This window comes from Bombina bombina, chromosome 6, assembly GCF_027579735.1.
Source record: "Bombina bombina isolate aBomBom1 chromosome 6, aBomBom1.pri, whole genome shotgun sequence".
In the NCBI taxonomy this organism is placed as follows: domain Eukaryota; kingdom Metazoa; phylum Chordata; class Amphibia; order Anura; family Bombinatoridae; genus Bombina; species Bombina bombina.
Window position 1 is genome coordinate 119,916,870 of NC_069504.1, and position 23,963 is coordinate 119,940,832.

Below are 23,963 nucleotides of genomic sequence, written 5' to 3' on the forward strand. Positions count from 1 at the left end.
AGAGGGCCATGATCAAGAGGGAATGGCCCAGGAAAGTAGAAGCCAAATGTGGGAACACTATATATCCACAATGCCCTTACCAATTGAAGCATTTTATTACTGCATTATCATGTCCCTTTAACTATGTAGTAAACTTTCATTTCTTTTATGCACAGTTTTTACACCCACCACCAATAACTGACCAAATAAAAAAAGAACAGTGCTCAGAAAAATTCATCAAACCTAGGTGTGAACAGTCTATGAAAAAAAACAATCCTGAATTTGATGTGACTTACTTCACAGAGGGATTTTGGAATTAAAGACAGTGAGTTCTGTTGAAGTTCCAATTTTTCAAGACGTTCTAAATGACTCGTTAAACTTGATTTTTTTGGTGCCAGGTCTACACTTTCCAAGTCATTGGCTGAAATATCTAGAGATTTAATGTACTCTTTTTCAGTCAAAGATGAAAAGCTATCAGATCTTTTATGTAAATGAGTCTTTGCAGATACACCTAGACAAGGAAAGAAATGATAACGTATGAAACAAAGAGAAACCAAAACAAAAACAGAATTTATGTTTACCTGATAAATTACTTTCTCCAACGGTGTGTCCGGTCCACGGCGTCATCCTTACTTGTGGGATATTCTCTTCCCCAACAGGAAATGGCAAAGAGCCCAGCAAAGCTGGTCACATGATCCCTCCTAGGCTCCGCCTACCCCAGTCATTCGACCGACGTTAAGGAGGAATATTTGCATAGGAGAAACCATATGGTACCGTGGTGACTGTAGTTAAAGAAAATAAATTATCAGACCTGATTAAAAAAAACCAGGGCGGGCCGTGGACCGGACACACCGTTGGAGAAAGTAATTTATCAGGTAAACATAAATTCTGTTTTCTCCAACATAGGTGTGTCCGGTCCACGGCGTCATCCTTACTTGTGGGAACCAATACCAAAGCTTTAGGACACGGATGAAGGGAGGGAGCAAATCAGGTCACCTAAATGGAAGGCACCACGGTTTGCAAAACCTTTCTCCCAAAAATAGCCTCAGAAGAAGCAAAAGTATCAAACTTGTAAAATTTGGTAAAAGTGTGCAGTGAAGACCAAGTCGCTGCCCTACATATCTGATCAACAGAAGCCTCGTTCTTGAAGGCCCATGTGGAAGCCACAGCCCTAGTGGAATGAGCTGTGATTCTTTCGGGAGGCTGCCGTCCGGCAGTCTCGTAAGCCAATCTGATGATGCTTTTAATCCAAAAAGAGAGAGAGGTAGAAGTTGCTTTTTGACCTCTCCTTTTACCGGAATAAACAACAAACAAGGAAGATGTTTGTCTAAAATCCTTTGTAGCTTCTAAATAGAATTTTAGAGCGCGAACAACATCCAAATTGTGCAACAAACGTTCCTTCTTTGAAACTGGTTTCGGACACAGAGAAGGTACGATAATCTCCTGGTTAATGTTTTTGTTAGAAACAACTTTTGGAAGAAAACCAGGTTTAGTACGTAAAACCACCTTATCTGCATGGAACACCAGATAAGGAGGAGAACACTGCAGAGCAGATAATTCTGAAACTCTTCTAGCAGAAGAAATTGCAACTAAAAACAAAACTTTCCAAGATAATAACTTAATATCAACGGAATGTAAGGGTTCAAACAGAACCCCCTGAAGAACTGAAAGAACTAAATTGAGACTCCAAGGAGGAGTCAAAGGTTTGTAAACAGGCTTAATTCTAACCAGAGCCTGAACAAAGGCTTGAACATCTGGCACAGCTGCCAGCTTTTTGTGAAGTAACACAGACAAGGCAGAAATCTGTCCCTTCAGGGAACTTGCAGATAATCCTTTTTCCAATCCTTCTTGAAGGAAGGATAGAATCTTAGGAATCTTAACCTTGTCCCAAGGGAATCCTTTAGATTCACACCAACAGATATATTTTTTCCAAATTTTGTGGTAAATCTTTCTAGTTACAGGCTTTCTGGCCTGAACAAGAGTATCGATAACAGAATCTGAGAACCCTCGCTTCGATAAGATCAAGCGTTCAATCTCCAAGCAGTCAGCTGGAGTGAAACCAGGTTCGGATGTTCGAACGGACCCTGAACAAGAAGGTCTCGTCTCAAAGGTAGCTTCCAAGGTGGAGCCGATGACATATTCACCAGATCTGCATACCAAGTCCTGCGTGGCCACGCAGGAGCTATCAAGATCACCGACGCCCTCTCCTGATTGATCCTGGCTACCAGCCTGGGGATGAGAGGAAACGGCGGGAACACATAAGCTAGTTTGAAGGTCCAAGGTGCTACTAGTGCATCCACTAGAGCCGCCTTGGGATCCCTGGATCTGGACCCGTAGCAAGGAACTTTGAAGTTCTGACGAGAGGCCATCAGATCCATGTCTGGAATGCCCCACAGCTGAGTGACTTGGGCAAAGATTTCCGGATGGAGTTCCCACTCCCCCGGATGCAATGTCTGACGACTCAGAAAATCCGCTTCCCAATTTTCCACTCCTGGGATGTGGATAGCGGACAGGTGGCAGGAGTGAGACTCCGCCCATAGAATGATTTTGGTCACTTCTTCCATCGCTAGGGAACTCCTTGTTCCCCCCTGATGGTTGATGTACGCAACAGTTGTCATGTTGTCTGATTGAAACCGTATGAACTTGGCCCTCGCTAGCTGAGGCCAAGCCTTGAGAGCATTGAATATCGCTCTCAGTTCCAGAATATTTATCGGTAGAAGAGATTCTTCCCGAGACCAAAGACCCTGAGCTTTCAGGGATCCCCAGACCGCGCCCCAGCCCATCAGACTGGCGTCGGTCGTGACAATGACCCACTCTGGTCTGCGGAATGTCATCCCTTGTGACAGGTTGTCCAGGGACAGCCACCAACGGAGTGAGTCTCTGGTCCTCTGATTTACTTGTATCTTCGGAGACAAGTCTGTATAATCCCCATTCCACTGACTGAGCATGCACAGTTGTAATGGTCTTAGATGAATGCGCGCAAAAGGAACTATGTCCATTGCCGCTACCATCAACCCGATCACTTCCATGCACTGAGCTATGGAAGGAAGAGGAACGGAATGAAGTATCCGACAAGAGTCTAGAAGCTTTGTTTTTCTGGCCTCTGTCAGAAATATCCTCATTTCTAAGGAGTCTATTATTGTTCCCAAGAAGGGAACCCTTGTTGACGGAGATAGAGAACTCTTTTCCACGTTCACTTTCCATCCGTGAGATCTGAGAAAGGCCAGGACTATGTCCGTGTGAGCCTTTGCTTGAGGAAGGGACGACGCTTGAATCAGAATGTCGTCCAAATAAGGTACTACAGCAATGCCCCTTGGTCTTAGCACAGCTAGAAGGGACCCTAGTACCTTTGTGAAAATCCTTGGAGCAGTGGCTAATCCGAAAGGAAGCGCCACGAACTGGTAATGCTTGTCCAGGAATGCGAACCTTAGGAACCGATGATGTTCCTTGTGGATAGGAATATGTAGATACGCATCCTTTAAATCCACCGTGGTCATGAATTGACCTTCCTGGATGGAAGGAAGAATTGTTCGAATGGTTTCCATCTTGAACGATGGAACCTTGAGAAACTTGTTTAAGATCTTGAGATCTAAGATTGGTCTGAACGTTCCCTCTTTTTTGGGAACTATGAACAGATTGGAGTAGAACCCCATCCCTTGTTCTCTTAATGGAACAGGATGAATCACTCCCATTTTTAACAGGTCTTCTACACAATGTAAGAATGCCTGTCTTTTTATGTGGTCTGAAGACAACTGAGACCTGTGGAACCTCCCCCTTGGGGGAAGCCCCTTGAATTCCAGAAGATAACCTTGGGAGACTATTTCTAGCGCCCAAGGATCCAGAACATCTCTTGCCCAAGCCTGAGCGAAGAGAGAGAGTCTGCCCCCCACCAGATCCGGTCCCGGATCGGGGGCCAACATTTCATGCTGTCTTGGTAGCAGTGGCAGGTTTCTTGGCCTGCTTTCCCTTGTTCCAGCCTTGCATTGGTCTCCAAGCTGGCTTGGCTTGAGAAGTATTACCCTCTTGCTTAGAGGACGTAGCACTTTGGGCTGGTCCGTTTCTACGAAAGGGACGAAAATTAGGTTTATTTTTTGCCTTGAAAGGCCGATCCTGAGGAAGGGCGTGGCCCTTACCCCCAGTGATATCAGAGATAATCTCTTTCAAGTCAGGGCCAAACAGCGTTTTCCCCTTGAAAGGAATGTTAAGTAGCTTGTTCTTGGAAGACGCATCAGCCGACCAAGATTTCAACCAAAGCGCTCTGCGCGCCACAATAGCAAACCCAGAATTCTTAGCCGCTAACCTAGCCAATTGCAAAGTGGCGTCTAGGGTAAAAGAATTAGCCAATTTGAGAGCATTGATTCTGTCCATAATCTCCTCATAAGGAGGAGAATCACTATCGACCGCCTTTATCAGCTCATCGAACCAGAAACATGCGGCTGTAGCGACAGGGACAACGCATGAAATCGGTTGTAGAAGGTAACCCTGCTGAACAAACATCTTTTTAAGCAAACCTTCTAATTTTTTATCCATAGGATCTTTGAAAGCACAACTATCCTCTATGGGTATAGTGGTGCGTTTGTTTAAAGTGGAAACCGCTCCCTCGACCTTGGGGACTGTCTGCCATAAGTCCTTTCTGGGGTCGACCATAGGAAACAATTTTTTAAATATGGGGGGAGGGACGAAAGGAATACCGGGCCTTTCCCATTCTTTATTAACAATGTCCGCCACCCGCTTGGGTATAGGAAAAGCTTCTGGGAGCCCCGGCACCTCTAGGAACTTGTCCATTTTACATAGTTTCTCTGGGATGACCAACTTGTCACAATCATCCAGAGTGGATAATACCTCCTTAAGCAGAATGCGGAGATGTTCCAACTTAAATTTAAATGTAATCACATCAGGTTCAGCATGTTGAGAAATGTTCCCTGAATCAGTAATTTCTCCCTCAGACAAAACCTCCCTGGCCCCATCAGACTGGGTTAGGGGCCCTTCAGAAACATTATTATCAGCGTCGTCATGCTCTTCAGTATCTAAAACAGAGCAGTCGCGCTTACGCTGATAAGTGTTCATTTTGGCTAAAATGTTTTTGACAGAATTATCCATTACAGCCGTTAATTGTTGCATAGTAAGGAGTATTGGCACGCTAGATGTACTAGGGGCCTCCTGAGTGGGCAAGACTCGTGTAGACGAAGGAGGGAATGATGCAGTACCATGCTTACTCCCCTCACTTGAGGAATCATCTTGGGCATCATTGTCATTGTCACATAAATCACATTTATTTAAATGAATAGGAATTCTGGCTTCCCCACATTCAGAACACAGTCTATCTGGTAGTTCAGACATGTTAAACAGGCATAAACTTGATAACAAAGTACAAAAAACGTTTTAAAATAAAACCGTTACTGTCACTTTAAATTTTAAACTGAACACACTTTATTACTGCAATTGCGAAAAAACATGAAGGAATTGTTCAAAATTCACCAAATTTTCACCACAGTGTCTTAAAGCCTTAAAAGTATTGCACACCAAATTTGGAAGCTTTAACCCTTAAAATAACGGAACCGGAGCCGTTTTGAACTTTAACCCCTTTACAGTCCCTGGTATCTGCTTTGCTGAGACCCAACCAAGCCCAAAGGGGAATACGATACCAAATGACGCCTTCAGAAAGTCTTTTCTAAGTATCAGAGCTCCTCTCACATGCGACTGCATGCCATGCCTCTCAAAAACAAGTGCGCAACACCGGCGCGAAAATGAGGCTCTGCCTATGCTTTGGGAAAGCCCCTAAAGAATAAGGTGTCTAAAACAGTGCCTGCCGATATTATTATATCAAAATACCCAAATAAAATGATTCCTCAAGGCTAAATATGTGTTAATAATGAATCGATTTAGCCCAGAAAAAGTCTACAGTCTTAATAAGCCCTTGTGAAGCCCTTATTTACGATCGTAATAAACATGGCTTACCGGATCCCATAGGGAAAATGACAGCTTCCAGCATTAAATCGTCTTGTTAGAATGTGTCATACCTCAAGCAGCAAGAGACTGCTCACTGTTCCCCCAACTGAAGTTAATTGCTCTCAACAGTCCTGTGTGGAACAGCCATGGATTTTAGTGACGGTTGCTAAAATCATTTTCCTCATACAAACAGAAATCTTCATCTCTTTTCTGTTTCTAAGTAAATAGTACATACCAGCACTATTTCAAAATAACAAACTCTTGATTGAATAATAAAAACTACAGTTAAACACTAAAAAACTCTAAGCCATCTCCGTGGAGATGTTGCCTGTACAACGGCAAAGAGAATGACTGGGGTAGGCGGAGCCTAGGAGGGATCATGTGACCAGCTTTGCTGGGCTCTTTGCCATTTCCTGTTGGGGAAGAGAATATCCCACAAGTAAGGATGACGCCGTGGACCGGACACACCTATGTTGGAGAAAAGGAAATTATTAGAGTAGAAGACATACTGGTGAAAAGCTATATGCTTCCGTTTGTATTGATAATGTGTTATATACATTGTGTATAGAAGTAATTATGTAATACATTTAGTGAAAAGTAAAAAAAAAAATGTGCAACTGCTCTTGCATTTTGTGCCTTTTTTAATAATAATAATAATAATCGTATGCAGATGTAAATTAAAGGGATGCTAAACCCAAATGTTTTCATTCATGATTCAGATAGAGCATGCAATTTTAAGTAACTTTCTAATTTACTCCAATTATCAATTTGTCTTCGTTCTCTTGCTATGTTTATTTAAAAATCAGGAATGTAAAGCTTAGAAACCAGGTGCTGAACCTAAAACAGGTCGGCTCCTAAGCTTTACATTCCTGCTTTTTAAATAAAGATAGCAAGAGAACGAAGAAAGATTGATAATAGGAGTAAATTAGAAAGTTGCTTAAAATTACATGCCCTATCCTAATCACGGCAGAACAAATTTTGGTTTAGTGTCCATTTAAGTAGTGAAGCTTAGAGTGACCAAGTCTAAGATACCAGGAGCAGAACAGCACCAATGACAAGCAGCTGTGCCAGCAGTTAACAACATGTAAAGGAGAGGGGTACAGCTGTGAGTACACAGCTCTCTCCTATCAAGAAAGAATATATGACTACTGCACCATACTGAAGCCACATTTGTAGGAACCATTGCTCCTTCGTGCCGGGGAATTGTAAAGCCCTGACATATTTATTTTCCCTTTAAATAGCACAGTGGATGACACTTGGATGGCTTGTCCACCTGAATATAAGAGAATGTCCTAAAAAACAAATCCACTTTCACTGTATTACACACAAACAAAATAATTCTATCCTTTTACTGTTTGTTAACTATAGATAGGCTTACCATAATTTTTAGAGGTGAAACTGGGACCACCTAGCGCAGTGCCAGTGGAAGTGTGGTCAAGGGGTGTGGTGATTGTAAACCGGAACTACTTTTCCAAAATACTCACAAATGCATCATTTAAACTCTTTAAAAATAGGCTCCGATTTGAAAAGAAGTTTTAACAAGTGGCACTAGATCATTCAGTTATATGAAAGTAGTTAGGGTTGGAAAAGTCAGAAGTTAAAGCAGAAACTACTCAGAGATGGTGAGGATATGGCTATGCGAATTAGTATTTCTAGATATATAGAGGAATCATATTATATTGAACAATATACATGTACGTGTTTGCAGTGTTAATTGTCATTAGTATGACCAATGCAATTGTACAGGGATGGAGGTAGATACTGTGATATGGAAGCATTAAACTGCTGGTCTGTGTTCATGACCAGATTTTAGTAATAAAACTGAATGAACAGTCAGTAGTTGAAGAGCAGGGACAGAATGCTCATTAATGGGAGGCTACTGCTTGACCAGTCTGGGGCATAACTAAAGAAATCCTAGGCCCCATAGCAAACTGTAAAAAACAGAGCTCCTCCTTTACACCCTTCCCTTTTATTTTTCACTTATATAAAAGAGTAGTCATTTGATCTGTTGCATTTAAATGCTTCATTTGGCGGGACAACAAAGGGTAATTTTTAAATATATATTAAACCTCTATGCATCTGCTGTATAATAGAGAGAGAAGAGAAAGAAAAAGATGTCTAATTCTGCTTCCTAGAGCTTTGGGAGGAATAACTACATTCCTCGCATCCTAATCAATAATCCTATAGTCATTAGTGGTTAATGGTTGTGGTTGAGAGGTCAGCGCTAGTCTAGTGATGGGAGGTTAGAGTAGAGGTAGTGAATTATAACTAATCACGTAGCATTCATGGTAAGCACTGACCCAAACAGTGAAAAGATTAGGATTTCACCATTTATTGACGTAATTGTTGCTCCCGTAACTAAAAACCAGTATGGGATAATACTACACCAAGATCCCAGTTGGTTGCATTTATTATGTACCTCCTATTTTCAACGGGTCAGTCCTTATGAGACTATGACCCAAATGAGTGATATTCACTGCTTGTGGCACAGTGATGACTGCTGATTCTGACTCACCAATTTCCTGAACCGATTATGCTCACTCTAAGGGAAGGCATGGTAGTTTGTACGGGAGGTAGCTTGGATATTCCTGGTCTTATTCGCTCCTATTCTGCATTGTGTACCTTGGTGCCATGGTTATGATTAACTCTTTCCTAGTCCTGCTTTGCTTCAGTAACTGACTCTCTTTGTGTCCTGGTTCAGCCTCTTCTTCCCTTTCCTTAAACAATTATTACCAGTTTCTTATAGCCTCGGTTCTGCCCTGCACTGTCACTGCTGCTGTTAGTGTTTTGCAAGATGACACCTTAAATTCCTCTCACCGCAGCGCGTTTTTGGATTGGATGAATAAAGCTTTTTGGGCGTGTCACTGAGTGTGGCTTCCAATCAGAGGGTTGTGTGCTACTTGCAATTAGAGGGGGCATTCGGCAACCTACACAGTATAGCATTTCGTGATGATACTGCCCATGTCAGCTATGCTAGCCAATTGCAATCAGAATGTAAAAAAAACGGCTTTTGCATTGCCGGTATTTGTAATGCCAGCATTGGCTGGAACAGAATGAACAATCGGGTGGGACAGCGCCTCCAAACAGGGACAATCCCAAACTGGGACGTCTGGTTAGCCTAACTATAGGCATTAAAGGGACATTCTGGGGAAAAATACTTATGTGGTGATTAGAAGGATTTTTACCAGTAAAAGTGATCCCTTTTTCAGACATTTATAATGAAATTAATAAGGACTTACCTAGATAGTCAATCTGAAAATCTTTCTTTCTTTGTACCAAGTCATCTCCAAATGATCCCTATTAAAGAACAAACATATGAAAATTAGGTATACTGAACATTTTTTTACATACACATACACATTGTATGTGTTTACTTACCGATAAAGCAGTTTCTGTAACCATATCAGAACTGATGTGTATATACCCTGTGAATACTGACGTAGGTAGTAAACGTTCTGCATGAGTTAATTCAAGAATAGTTAGCAAGAACCTAACCAGAGAAAAAACTGACCCAAAATAAACTCAGAAATATAGGCACAAACAAAAAAACTTTTGTGCAAAGCAAGGGGCCTTCATATGATTCAGATTCAAGTATAAAGAAACTGATTTATACATAGAAATTAAAGTTTAGATTTAGTACTCTCACATTATCATAAAACTTTATTAGGTCTGATGGAGCAGCACAACAGACAATTTGAAAGCATTTATGGGAAAACAACCTCTGCTTACGACTGAAAAGGCAACCGATGCTGGATCCTAACACATTTAACTGGAAGCATTTAAATATGTAATGGACACTGTTAAGCTGTGTATAAAATACATGTACAAAACATTCAAAGGGATAGCGTTTGTGGAATTAACTAAAGAACAAGTAAAACTGTTGACAAACATCCAGATTTATAATCCCAACAAATATTACAATACATAGAAACATACAGCCTGTCTCCCAAGACATATTATGTGGAACACATGGATAAGCAAAAGATATAAAACGTAGGAAGCAACTCGCGTGTACCTAGCATTAGCCCGCTAGCACCTGCAGGGTCACGCTGTATGGATGAGGGTCAACGTTTCTTCTACAGCAAAGCTTCAGCTCACTCTACCTTCCCACATAGCTAAAAACTGAACAAACGCAATCAGCTAGAAACACCACTATATACCCACCAGTACTGATATGGTTCAATTAAATAATGTTTAATATTGGGAAATTCTTAAGAAGTTAGGCAACCTTTAGGAAGTTAATTTCTTCTCTTATATACACACAAACACACACATAAATATATATATATATATATATATATATATATATATATATATATATATATATATATATATATATATATATATACACACACATACACACACACATACACACACACATTTATATATACATTTATACATACATACACACACACACACACATATATATATATATATATACACACACACATATATATATATATATATATATATATATATATATATATATATATATATATATATATATATATATACACTGTACAACTCAATTGAAAAACAAACTGAAATCTTTTAGGTAAAGGGAAATAAAAATAAAACACTAAAATAATATGGTTGCTCTTCCTCCCTTCTACAACGTGTGACCCACTCTTTACCCCACCCCGCATCTTTCCCTCTTTCTTACCCTCCCACAAACGACCTCCCCCCGCCTGGAGATGCGCACTACGATTACTAGAAGAAATGTGTTGACAGGTATTTGTAGGCTGACTTCCTGAAGTCTCTATAGAATTGAGTTAATATGTTTGACCGGTGTGCTACACTGGTCCCTGTATTTAAGATCTGTTGATAACAATTGAAAATGAGGTTTACGCAGTTGATATTTTATTTCTATTTGATATGTACAGTTTATATGTTCTGCATCACCACCAGTACCTATATTCAATATGTAATGACAACGAAATAATGTACATATACATGTGAACTTACTGGCCGTTTTTGTTGTAACATTTGTTGTGATGCTTAACCCTCAATAAAATAAAAAATGTTATTCAAAAAAAAAAAAAAAAAATATGGTTGCATAAGTGTGAACACCCTTAAACTAATACTTTATTGAAGCACCTTTTGATTTTATTACAGCACTCAGTCTTTTTGGGTATGAGTTTTTCAGCATGGCACATCTTGACTTGGCAAGATTTGCCCACTCTTCTTTGCAAAAACACTCTAAATCTGTCAGAATGCGAGGGCATCTCCTGTGCACAGCCCTCTTCAGATCACCCCACAGATTTTGAATTGGATTCAGGTCTGGGCTCTGGCAGGGCCATCCCAAAACTTTAATCTCCTTCCGGTGAAGCCATTCCTTTGTTGATTTGGATGTTTGCTTTGGGTCATTGTCATGCTGAAAGCTGAAGTTCCTCTTCATGTTCAGCTTTCTAGCAGAAGCCTGAAGTTTTGTGCCAATATTGTCTGGTATTTGGAACTGTTCATCATTCCCTCTACCTTGACTAAGGCCCCAGTTCCAGCTGAAGAAAAACAGCCCCAAAGCATGATGCTGACACCACCATGCTTCACTGTGGGTATGGTGTTCTTTTGGTGATATGCAGTGTTGTTTTTGAGCCAAACATATCTTTTGGAATTATGGCCAAAAAGTTCAACTTTGGTTTCATCAGACCAGAACACCTTTTGCAACATGCTTTTGGGAAACTTCAGATGTTTTTTGCAAACTTTAGCCGGGCTTGGATGGTTTTTTTTTTGTAAGAAAAGGCTTCTGTCTTGCCACTCTACCCCATAGCCCAAACATATGAATAATACGGGCGATTGTTGTCACATGTACCACACAGCCAGTACTTGCCAGATATTCCTGCAGCTCCTTTATGTTGTTGTAGGCCTCTTGGCAGCCTCCCAGACCAGTGTTCTTCTCGTCTTTTCATCAATTTTGGAGGGACATTCAGTTCTTGGTAATGTCACTGTTGCACCATATTTTCTTCACTTGATGATGACTGTCTTCACTGTGTTCCATGGTATATCTAATGCCTTGGAAATTATTTTGTACCCTTCTCCTGACTGAGACCTTTTAACAATGAGATCCCTCTGATGCTTTAGAAGCTCTCTGCGGACCATGGCTTTTGCTATAGGATGCGACTAACAAAATGTCAAGAAAGACCTACTAGAGCAGCTGAACTTTATTTGGGGATAATCAGAGGCACTTTAAATGATGACAGGTGTGTACTGGCTCCTATTTAACATGATTTTGAATGTGATTGCTTAATTCTGAACACAGCTACATCCCCAGTTATAAAAGGGTGTTCACACTTATGCAACCATATTATTTTAGTTTTTTTATTTTTATTTCCCTTTACCTAAAAGATTTCTGTTTGTTTTTCAATTGATTTGTACAGTTTATAGGTCACATTAATGGTGGAAAAAGTTCTGAAATGATTTATCTTTGTCTCATTTTTTACATCACAGAAACCTGACATTTTAACAGAGGTGTGTAATATATATATATATATATATGTGTGTATTATATAGTATACTTATTTAAAATACAATAATTCCCCCCTCTACAGAGGTCCCATGCAATAAAGTCATACCAATGAGTTTGAATGTCTTTGTCTGGTCCCAAGATCTGACTTTAAGTTATCCAGACTGGCAAAAGATTGAGATTTTTTTATTTGCAATGATCCTTCACTTCCTTTAAATAAATACAAATGATAAAATATAAAAGAGTACTTTGAATGTTGCTTCACAAGAGAAAACATTTGCAGATATAAATAAATATGATCATAAAATAAGAAAACTTACGTAATTGGAAAATGAATCATGGGCAACCATAGTGCCCCAATAAATTCAAATTTGTTCTTTTAAAAAATGCAAAACATGGATGAGACATTCAAGAGTATCAGGCTTAACTGCGAATAAATGTCAGAAAAATAGTGCTGTTCAAGGAACCTTTCCAGGGCCTATTGCCTCAAGTCTACATTTGTAATGAGCAGTAACTAAACATGGAAGCTGATTTCCCAAGATGGCCAAAGAGAATAGATATTCTCATTATGGCACCAATGCATAGTCATTTGTTTATGGTGGAAGTCAGACAACTCCTGCATGTCAGGAAGAAAAATGAAGAGAGTAGTGAGGTGTAAAGTACAGGTTAGTACTGCTACAGGATAAGTCAGTTTAATGTACTGGCACTAAGAGGGCTAAATCCCTATTCTGTGTGTTTTACAGGCACAACAAGTAAAATGATAGCTGTATTAATGGCACAAAGGGAGCTAAAATATGTCTCTATGTGCTACAGATAAAGACACCAAATTACTTGCAGCCAAGTCTGGCAGCTAAAGGGGAAATGCTCTATGCAAGTCACTGATAGCTAAGGGTATAAAATAATCACTAATGTCTGTGTCCTACAATCAACAAAATATTACAGTCTGTTGCTGGAGATCAACTACATATAATAGAGTCAGGTAATCTAGGGCTATATTTTGGGGTAGGACCAATAAATATTACAAATCTAGGATAACTGACCAGCTGTGAAGCCAGATATTTTGGAAAATGCTACAACATGTGAATGTAACTTAACCTTACTTAAAAATATATATTTTTATTACATGGCTATAATTACTTCAGATTGACGTTTATCAAACACCTGTTAATTTTGTTTGATATTTTCAGTAGATTTTGTGCATAAACATGTCTAATTGGAAATTGCATTTGTAGTTTTAGAACAGGTTCCGATTCATCTGTCAACAACAACTGGACCAAGTATTGATTCACTGACATAAAGTAGAATAAAACTACGTCTTTGTGATTAAAAATGCACTAAGTATTTTGAACAGTAATTATCCTGAAAGTTTAAACCAAGGTTTGGAAACTCCAAAAAATATGGTCTTCAAATGGGTCCAACAGGCCAAGACTAAAGGATCTATCATTATGTACCTTCACTGTCTACTCCATCGCTGTATATATCGTCAATACCATCAGGTGAGAAGGGGCAATCATTGCCTTTATCATGAATCTCTTCAGTATAACTTAAGTCGCTAGAGGATCTGCTACCATCCATTCCAATCATTTTTCTCTGATATCGCAAAATCGTCCTTGCCAAAATGGGGCCGGAATCTTCAGGTTGTCATGCATCAGAAAGAAAATTCCACACACATTAAACCTTATCTTCAATAATTTCCCTTGCCTAGCCCATATCTGTAACTGAAACCCAAGTCACTTTGCATCATACTTAAAACCATACATACATTCATACATGTTATTATAGTCAAACAGGGGAAGGAGCATTGGTGAATGCATTCACAGATAGAACAGAAAAATTAGTAGATTACCACAAATAAGTAAATTTTTCTGTAAAGGTACAGAAAAGAAAGAGGTTTTGATTTGTTTTGGTGACTGCTTTCATAGAGAACATAAGCATACAATTTCCTGCTGCTCCGAGACCAGGAGCCCCCCCCCAACTCACTCCCGTGCGTCACTGTAAGTGGAGTCCCTCCCCCTCTAATTTGAAGGCGTCTTATTGCACAGTGTTCTGAGACATGTAGTTTCCAGACGTTCAGCCTAGGAAGGGCCCAGTCTTACCAGACTAAATTTCTGGTGCGGCAACGCTCTGGAAGGAATGTGGGGAGCCCCAAACCAGGGTGCCGAGGCCTAACTTGAATCAAGTAATGGTGCCCTTGCCCTGTTGAGGTCTAGGCCCCTGACGGTAGTACCCCCTTTCACCCCCTGATTGCAGCCCTGTCACAGAGTACAAGAATACCTCAAAACCAAGATGGCTCCGACCAGTGTGAAGATGCAGAGCTTCACTACCAAGAACTTATACCCAGCAGTTTAATTTCCCTTTAAAATGGAAACCCCATAATGAATAGATGATTTACCATGGAATTATGAACACAATTGGTGCTGTGAGGGGGGGGGGGGGCAGCATAAACAAACACAATATATTGGGATGCCACAGTAACAATGTTTGTTTTTATATATCATATGTTTGCTGTGTATATAGCATAAGTATAAAATGCTGCAGACATATGTCCTCTATAACATAAGGACAATGCATTAAACTTACCACTTTTGCACTCATTGTTTACTGCGGGTTGCTTTGATGTTGTTTGTTTTTCTGTGAACAAAGGACTGAGCCACAATGGTTCTATTTTCCCCATATGCAAGCCTCCCAAACATATACTATTATTGGCCACATCTAAACCAATCTTTTTGAGCAGCAAACCGATGATCTGATTATTGCACTTCTTAATACTGACTTGCAAGGCTTTCCGAGAATCCTGCTCACGGACTCCATAATTTAACAATAGCTCCACAAGTTTAGGGTTCATTCCCTTTTCACAAACCTAAAAATATCAGAAAAAAAAAAACAGTTAAAAGCAAAGCCCAGCTAAAATCTAACAAGAAAAATAAAGGGTTAAAAATGAATAACTAATACGTGCCGTTAACTCAATATCAAGGTCTTATACAAAAAAATCTTAAGTAAACAAACTAAATTAGAACTTAGACATAGAGTCTGATTTCTGCATGAAGAATATGTTATAGAAAAAAACCAATAGTTTACTGCTCAGATTTCACTATGATATATACTCACAAACATAACTGTAAAATAATGCTGCATTGGGAGCGGCACTAGTTTCATATCAAACATTCATGGAAAGTATACTTCTGAACGCATTTATCCCCTGGCTGCCTAAGACCATTGTGTAATTCAGCGCTCGATTTCCCAGGAGCTTGGCACCAAGATTTTGGGATCCCTCACATTCTCTAATGTCCGTGGTATATGGGCCTGCTATCCCCAGCCTGTCATACGTCCATGCCACAGGGTGTTTATTCACAAACCCCGCCCTCCCTGCTCAATCACTATACTGAAGCTTACAAGCGATGGCAGGAAAACAACAGGTGGATGGTGCGAGCAAGCGGGAGGCATTAGCTCCAGGATTTGACATCCTGGCACGCCACACAGCTCCCCATCCTGTCAGACTCACGTCCATAGTCACAATCTCCCAGGACGGTCTCAAGAAGGATGTCCCCATGGACAGTTGCTCCGGACAGATCCACCAAGAGAGGGAGATCCGAGTCCGAGCATCCATAGATATCCGCTGTGATAGATCTGAATGATCGCCGTTCCACTGTCTCAACATGCACAATTGAAGAGGTCGGAGATGGAACCTGGCGAATGGAATGACGTCTATGAGTCCGATTACCTACATACACTGAGCCACCGAGAAGCTTAAGGAGGACTGAAGGGCAAGACAAGAGGACGCAATCTTCCTGCGTCGATGGTCTGTGAGAAATATTTTCATGGACATAGAGTCTATTATTGTGCCCAGGAACTCCACCCTGTTGCTGGGAACCAGGGAACTCTTTCCTGAGTTGATCTTCCAACCGTGAGATTGGAGCAAAAGAAGAAGAGCCCTTGATTGATCCTTTGCGAGACTGAGCGACGGCGCCTGGACTAGGATGTCGTCCAGATAGGGCACTACAGCAATGCCACTGCAAGTAGCACCCCAGAACCTTCAGAAAGACTCTCGGGACCGTCGCGAGACTGAAGGGAAGGGCCACAAACTGGAAGTGTTGGTCCAGAAATACAAATCTTAGGAACTCTAAGTGGTCCCTGTGAATTGGCACATGAAGGTAAGCGTCCTTCAAGTCTATAGTCATCATGAACTGTCCCTCTTGAACTAGGGGCAGGATAGATCTGATCGTTTCCATTTTGAACGATGGAACACTCAGAAACTTGTTTAAACACCTTAGGTCCAGAATTGGGCGAAACGTGCCCTCCTTCTTTGGAACCACAAAAAAAGATTTCAATGGTACCCTAAACCCCTTTCTGCTTCGGGTACTGGTACGATAACACAGAGAGAGGAGAAATCCCTCACATACTCTAGAAAGGCCTCTCTCTTTTCTGGTCTTGAAGGTTTCATAGGAGGAATCTGCCCCTGGGCAGATGGGATCTGAACCCTATCCTGTAACCCTGGGCGACAACTTCCAAAACACTTCTGAGAAGAGAGATAATCTGCCCCCTACTTGGTCCGGAGACCAGTCGGGGGCCGCCCCTTCATGACGATTTTGTCTCGGCAGGCTTCTTGCTCTGCTTAGACTTGTTCCAAGATTGAGCCGGCTTCCAAGTTCCCTTGGACTGGTCCACTTTAGCAGGGACGAAAAGTAGATCCTTTAGGCTTAGCCTTCTTGTCCTGCGGTAGGAAAGCTCCCTTGCCTCCCGTTACCGTAGATATAATCCAATCCTGGACAGCATTGACTTAGAGGTCATGTCCGCAGACCAAGATTTTAGCCACAGAGCCCTGCGAGATAAAACGGAAAAACCTGACACCTTAGCGTTCAGGCGAATAATTTGCATATTGGCATCACAGATGAAAGAATTGGCAAACTTCAGCACCTTAATCTTATCCTGTATCTCGTAGATGAAAGTCTCCCCCTCTACCATTTCACACAGGGATTGACACCAATATGTTGCAGCTCTGGCAACCACGGCTATGGCCGCTGCCGGCTGAAAAACAAACTCTGTGTGCTGAAACATCTTCCTTAACATATTTTCAAACTTTTTATCCATGGGCTCTTTAAACGACGAACTATCCTCGAGAGGAAAAGTTGTCCGCTTCGCGAGCGTGGAGATAGCACCATCTACCTTAGGGACAGTTCCCCACAGCTTAAGCTGAGAGTCCGGAACGGGGAACAGTTTCTTAAAGGAAGAAGGGGAAAAGGAAGAACCTAATCGCTCCCATTTATTCTTAATAATATTAGCCATCTTAACGGGAACCGTGAAGGTCTGAGGTACTACCCTGTCCTCGTATACCTTATCAAGCTTCGGAATCTAAGGTTCCTCCGGAAGCTTAGGTTCCGGAAACATCCAGAGTAGCAAGCACCTGCAACAGCAAAAAGCGCAAATTCTCTATCCTAAACCTAAAATCAGGCTCCTCCGCAGCCGGAGGTTTAGATGACACGGACTCCGACCCAGAAGGAGCCTCCTCCAAAGAGTCGGAGTGGGCCTCGTCATCGTTTAATGCCTCTGGAATTTCTATCGGCGTAGACAACCCCTGGGCTGGGCCGCCATGATACACCCTACGCTTGCACTTAGCAGAACATGGTAAGGCATGAATCACTTTCGAAACCGCCCTTTCCAGTTGGTCCGCAAAGTCTGACGGCCAACAAATCTCTCCCGAAGGAGTAATGGTTGGACCCCGGGGCGCTGCATGTGCAATTGGAGATGAATGCAGGGAACGCACCTCACAGGACGAGGAGCCCTCAGAGGTGGACGGCTCAGTAGTACTAGACATCCATTTACATTTAGATGTCGTAACTTTATCAAGGCATGTGGAACATAGTTCAGCAGGCTGATTTACCAGAACCTCCTCACAATAAACACAGGAATGAGACTTTGTTAAAGAGGGAGAACCCTCTAACGCATCAGATTCCTCCATAGCTTGTGCATTTATTATGGACTAGATTAACTTAATAACTAGACACCTTTATACCTCCAATGGCCGAGGCACTCATCACCTCCTATGACCCGGACTACAGAAACCGTTTCGTCTCCTGCACCGCTGATCAGAGGAAGAAAGATAGCCACAACCGGTCACATGGAATGCCTGGCAGGACCGCCCCTGCACTAAGGAGAAAAAACACGCAAAAAAGTGGCCCTCTCTGCATCAACAACTCAGCATATCTATTTCTGTAGTGCCCCACTCGTGGGTCATACAGAAATAGCGCAATCTCGCTCTTTTGAGCGAGATTGCTGCAGAGAGAAGCCCAGGACTGCAGCGACGTACAGGGTACGTCTCTGGTCCTTAAGGGCATAACGACCAGCGTCGTACAGGGTACGATGCAGGTTATCAAGGAGTTGATAATGTTTCTTAAATATGTGGAAATACCTGTAATTATGTATCAATGTTTATGTGAATGTTGGAATTGATATATGATTTTTTCTTTCTTGAAAATACAAATTAAACAATAAATAACACACACCATCATCCATCTCCCTTGAAGCTACAATGACTCAGCCCCTTTGTAACATCCCCACACATTTGTAGCAATGTAACCGGCACTCCCACTGAAGGCTTGGTATTGTTGCCCACTAGGTCACCATCAATCTCCATCCTGTAGTGCCTGGGATAGCCAAAAACAGCTTCTGCTTGGTGATCCCCCTGACGGGAATGTCTCATCATTGCGCACACAGGCCGCAATACGCATGAAGTGAACGCGTCATCATATGCATCAAATTGGTTAAAATTGCAAGCTCTATCTAAAACATGAAAGTTTAATTTTGACTTTTATGCCACTTTACTAACATAAAACACACTGTTTAACACAATGTAAACAAAATTAAACATAATTATTTACTATATACAACTTATCAAATAGATAAAAAAAGAAAGAGAAAAAAAAAAAGTACCTGAACGATTAATGTGGTGTGTTTTGTTTTCTTATTGACGTCCGCACCTAACAAAAGCAAGCACTCCACTACTACAAGGAGGTTTTCAGCACAAGCTTTTACCAGAAGTTTGTTTTTTAGTTCCTCTTCAGAAGTCATTTCAGCAAAGCATCCATAACACAAGCTCTGAAACTAATCCGCCAAAAACAGAAAAACTTCAAGAAAACGTCATTTCTTAGGGTAATAAAAGCAATTAAAAACAATGTTTAGAGTTTATTGTACTTGATACTTTAGTGATAGATTCAGTTCTAGGTAAATCACCCAACATTCAAAACCACAGACAACAGAACATAGGTGTAAATTATATTCAATTTTCCCTTACAACATACATTAAAGGGATATGAAACCCAATTTTTTTTTCTCATGATTCAGATACAGCATGCAATTTTAAGCAACTTTCTATTTTACTCCTATTATCATTTAGCCATCAATCAGCAAGCGCTACCCAAAAATGGTCCAGCGCGTAAGCTTACATTCCTGCTTTTCAAATAAAGATTCTAAGAGAACAAAGAAAAATTGATAATAGGAGTAAATTAGAAAGTTGCTAAAAATTGCATGCTCTATCTGAATCATGAAAGAAACAAATTTGGGTTTCATATTCCTTTAAATTGCTTTGGACTTTTGTATATTCATGGTTTTTAGTTATTTAATGGACATGAAAGTAAAAGGGCATTAAACACCTTTTGCTCTTCTCAAAAAATTGTGCTTTTACCACGATTCATAGAAAGGTCACAAAGCAACTTCTGTAGCCTGCAAATGCTGCAAATCAGATAACTGGTTTAGGCAATCTGCATCATTTTGAAAACCTGGGTTACATATATTGCTTTGTAGCCGCACTAGAGGAGTGTTGCCCAAAGCACCATTTATAATCAAAAGTAATTAGTTTAGTCCCTTTAATAATTATTTCCTTATTTAGGGCCAGATTACAAGTGGAGCATTATTTAACACTCCCGCATGAGCGTTAACTGCACTAGAAGCTTACTAGAAGTAAGCTTTTTGCGCGGTTTAGGTTGCACTTGTATAACAAGTTGAAAGTAAATGTTTTCGCTCACGCACTAACCTGAGAAGCGTGAGAAGCCAAACTTACAATATCACATGCGCAATAATCTATTCCCCCATAGTAGTCAATAGAGCAAAAAAAATTACACCCAACTTGTGCGAAAACCCGATCGCATATTCTCAAGTGCGCTAACCTGACCTGAAAATATGAATATTTCACATTCCAATGTTCTTCACATAGAAGAATTCATATTCATTAATACATATATATATATATATATATATATATATATATATATATATATATATAAATATATATATACAGTATATATGATGGTATTTTGATACAATATATATCTATACCTTTATATATAGATGATTATATATAGGTATAGCTATATAAAGATATATTTAAAAATACTTAATATATATATGTGTGTGTGTACATATGTATTATGTGTTTATATGTCTGTAAATACATACATACACATATAAATGCATATGTACACATACAGTATATAGACATGTAACTTTTTTGTGCCATATTTTCCTTAATCATTTTTATTAGATGGTGTTATTATGAGTGTAACTGTACTTTGTAATGTATTTATGATGTGTTTTGTGAGACATTTTTGTTTCGCAAAACAGATAATCAAGTGATCCCGTTTACTTTCAACCTGCGAAAAAACCCTTATTGCTCAACCGCAACAGTTAGCGGAACACTCGTAATCTAGTCCAAAATGTTTAAAGGGATATGAAACCCAAAATATTTCGCAAATAATTCCGATAGAGAATACAATTAAACAACATTCGAATGTACTATTATTATTATATAATTTGCTTCATTCTTCAGATATCCTTTGTTGAAGAAATGGTTGAGCCAATCACACAAGGCATCTATGTGCAGCCACCAATCAGCAGCTACTGAGCCTATTTAGATATGCTTTTGAACAAAGATTGTCAAGAGAATGAAGCAAATTAGATAATAAAAGTAAACTGGAAAGTTGTTTAAAATTGCCTGCTCTTTCTAAATCATGAAGAAAAAATGTGTTTCATGTCCCTTTAATGTTAATGTCAAGCTAAAAAGCTTTGCCTTTTTTTTTTTTGCCCAGTAACAAAATTACAGTTTATTAAAAAATATATTTTGTATATAGAACTGTTTGCAATCCAGCACATACTTGCTCTTTTATACTGCACATATATATAAAAGATTACTTTAATTCCCCTTCACAAAACTAACAGTTGTTATAATGACTACCAGAATAAAGCTTGACACAAGGACTAGACTGGATCATTGGTGCCAGAGAAAGAGTCATGAAAGAAATAGGAAATACCTTTTGATCCCGCCTGTTAACCAAACACATTGATATCTGATAAAAAAGCACGTTGTCAAATTCCTCGAGTTCTAAAAGTTTTGCAAAACTAGGTGAGAATTTCATTAATGTTAAAGCAGTTTGAAATCCCTACAGAAAACAGATAAACAATATTAGGAAGTAGAAAAAAAATATTTAGAGAACATGAGTCATAACAAAGCAATTGCATAATCCAAATTCTGTCACCATACCTCCTTCTGTATTTCAACATCGTCCTTGTACCGTTGCAATGCAGAAACTAATTGCGTAGACAGAAGGTGCATTGTTGCGATGCACAAGTTTTTTTTAGTAATTAAGGTAGATACCAACGACAATCCAAAGTGTTGAATTTCTAGAAAAAAGAACAGCAAATGCATACAATAAAAGAATTGAAGGAACAATTAAGTCAAAATTGAATTGTGGATTAGCTCATGGCTGTCACATGCAGGAGAAAGCAAAATCATAACATTAAATTTGATAGGAAAAAAACCCAGCTCATTTGAAATATTTACTTTTTTTTTTTTTATATTGTCTTTTTATTATGAATTTGTCAGAAAAAAATCTACTGCTTATTTGAAATGTAGTGCTTTTGTATTGTCTTTTTATTATGCATCTGCTGATTATGCAATTCTACAGCATTTAATGGTCCTTTAATAAAATACACTAAAATTAGAGGCGTAAAGCATTTTACACCTTCTGTTTTCATAAGTAATCCTTATTTAGGGCTATTTAAAAAGAGATAGATAGATAGATAGATAGATAGATAGATAGATAGAGGGCGGGAGGGAATTAGAAACCGAGGAAGTGGGTGGGAAGGGAGAGGGAGGGAAATGAAAGAGGAGAAAGAGAAGTGAGGGAAGGGAAGAGAAAGAGCAAGAGAAGGTGAGGGGTGGCAGAGAAAGTGACCAAGATAGAGGAGAAGAAAGGGAACAGGAAAGAGAGCAACAGAAAGGGGGATGAATGGGAGTGGAAAGAGAGCAAGAGAGGGGGATATTCCATTTGTTTATAAAGAGCCGGCTTATTACACAGCACTATCATATCAGCTAGGTAACTGCAGAATACACTGTGTGCAGAATTATTAGGCAAATTAGTATTTTGACCACATCATCCTCTTTATGCATGTTGTCTTACTCCAAGCTGTATAGGCTTGAAAGCCTACTACCAATTAAGCATATTAGGTGATGTGCATCTCTGTAATGGAAGAAGGGGTGTGGTCTAATGACATCAACACCCTATATCAGGTGTGCATAATTATTAGGCAACTTCCTTTCCTTTGGCAAAATGGGTCAAAAGAAGGACTTGACAGGCTCAGAAAAGTAAAAAATAGTGAGATATCTTGCAGAGGGATGCAGCACTCTTAAAATTGCAAAGCTTCTGAAGCGTGATCATCGAACAATCAAGCGTTTCATTCAAAATAGTCAACAGGGTCGCAAGAAGCGTGTGGAAAAACCAAGGCGCAAAATAACTGCCCATGAACTGAGAAAAGTCAAGCGTGCAGCTGCCAAGATGCCACTTGCCACCAGTTTGGCCATATTTCAGAGCTGCAACATCACTGGAGTGCCCAAAAGCACAAGGTGTGCAATACTCAGAGACATGGCCAAGGTAAGAAAGGCTGAAAGACGACCACCACTGAACAAGACACACAAGCTGAAACGTCAAGACTGGGCCAAGAAATATCTCGACTGATTTTTCTAAGGTTTTATGGACTGATGAAATGAGAGCGAGTCTTGATGGGCCAGATGGATGGGCCCGTGGCTGGATTGGTAAAGGGCAGAGAGCTCCAGTCCGACTCAGACGCCAGCAAGGTGGAGGTGGAGTACTGGTTTGGGCTGATATCATCAAAGATGAGCTGGAGGGGCCTTTTCGGGTTGAGGATGGAGTCAAGCTCAACTCCCAGTCCTACTGCCAGTTTCTGGAAGACACCTTCTTCAAGCAGTGGTACAGGAAGAAGTCTGCATCCTTCAAGAAAAACATGATTTTCATGCAGGACAATGCTCCATCACACGCGTCCAAGTACTCCACAGCGTGGCTGGCAAGAAAGGGTATAAAAGAAGAAAATCTAATGACATGGCCTCCTTGTTCACCTGATCTGAACCCCATTGAGAACCTGTAGTCCATCATCAAATGTGAGATTTACAAGGAGGGAAAACAGTACACCTCTCTGAACAGTGTCTGGGAGGCTGTGGTTGCTGCTGCACGCAATGTTGATGGTGAACAGATCAAAACACTGACAGAATCCATGGATGGCAGGCTTTTGA

At 40.2% G+C, this 23,963-nt stretch overlaps 1 protein-coding gene across 3 annotated transcripts in view; it reads right to left on the reverse strand.

Moving 5' to 3' along the window:
- Nucleotides 1–23,963, reverse strand: part of LRRK2 (leucine rich repeat kinase 2) — a 649,887-nt gene that overhangs the window by 288,837 nt on the left and 337,087 nt on the right. For all 3 annotated transcript variants that reach the window (XM_053716587.1, XM_053716586.1, XM_053716588.1), the window contains 8 exons: nt 21,918–22,057; nt 21,688–21,816; nt 19,316–19,486; nt 14,969–15,248; nt 13,840–14,019; nt 12,498–12,598; nt 9,168–9,225; nt 276–490 (listed from right to left, as the gene is read on the reverse strand). In XM_053716587.1, coding sequence (XP_053572562.1) covers nt 276–490; nt 9,168–9,225; nt 12,498–12,598; nt 13,840–14,019; nt 14,969–15,248; nt 19,316–19,486; nt 21,688–21,816; nt 21,918–22,057 — 1,274 coding nt within the window. The remainder of the gene's footprint in view (nt 1–275; nt 491–9,167; nt 9,226–12,497; nt 12,599–13,839; nt 14,020–14,968; nt 15,249–19,315; nt 19,487–21,687; nt 21,817–21,917; nt 22,058–23,963) is intronic.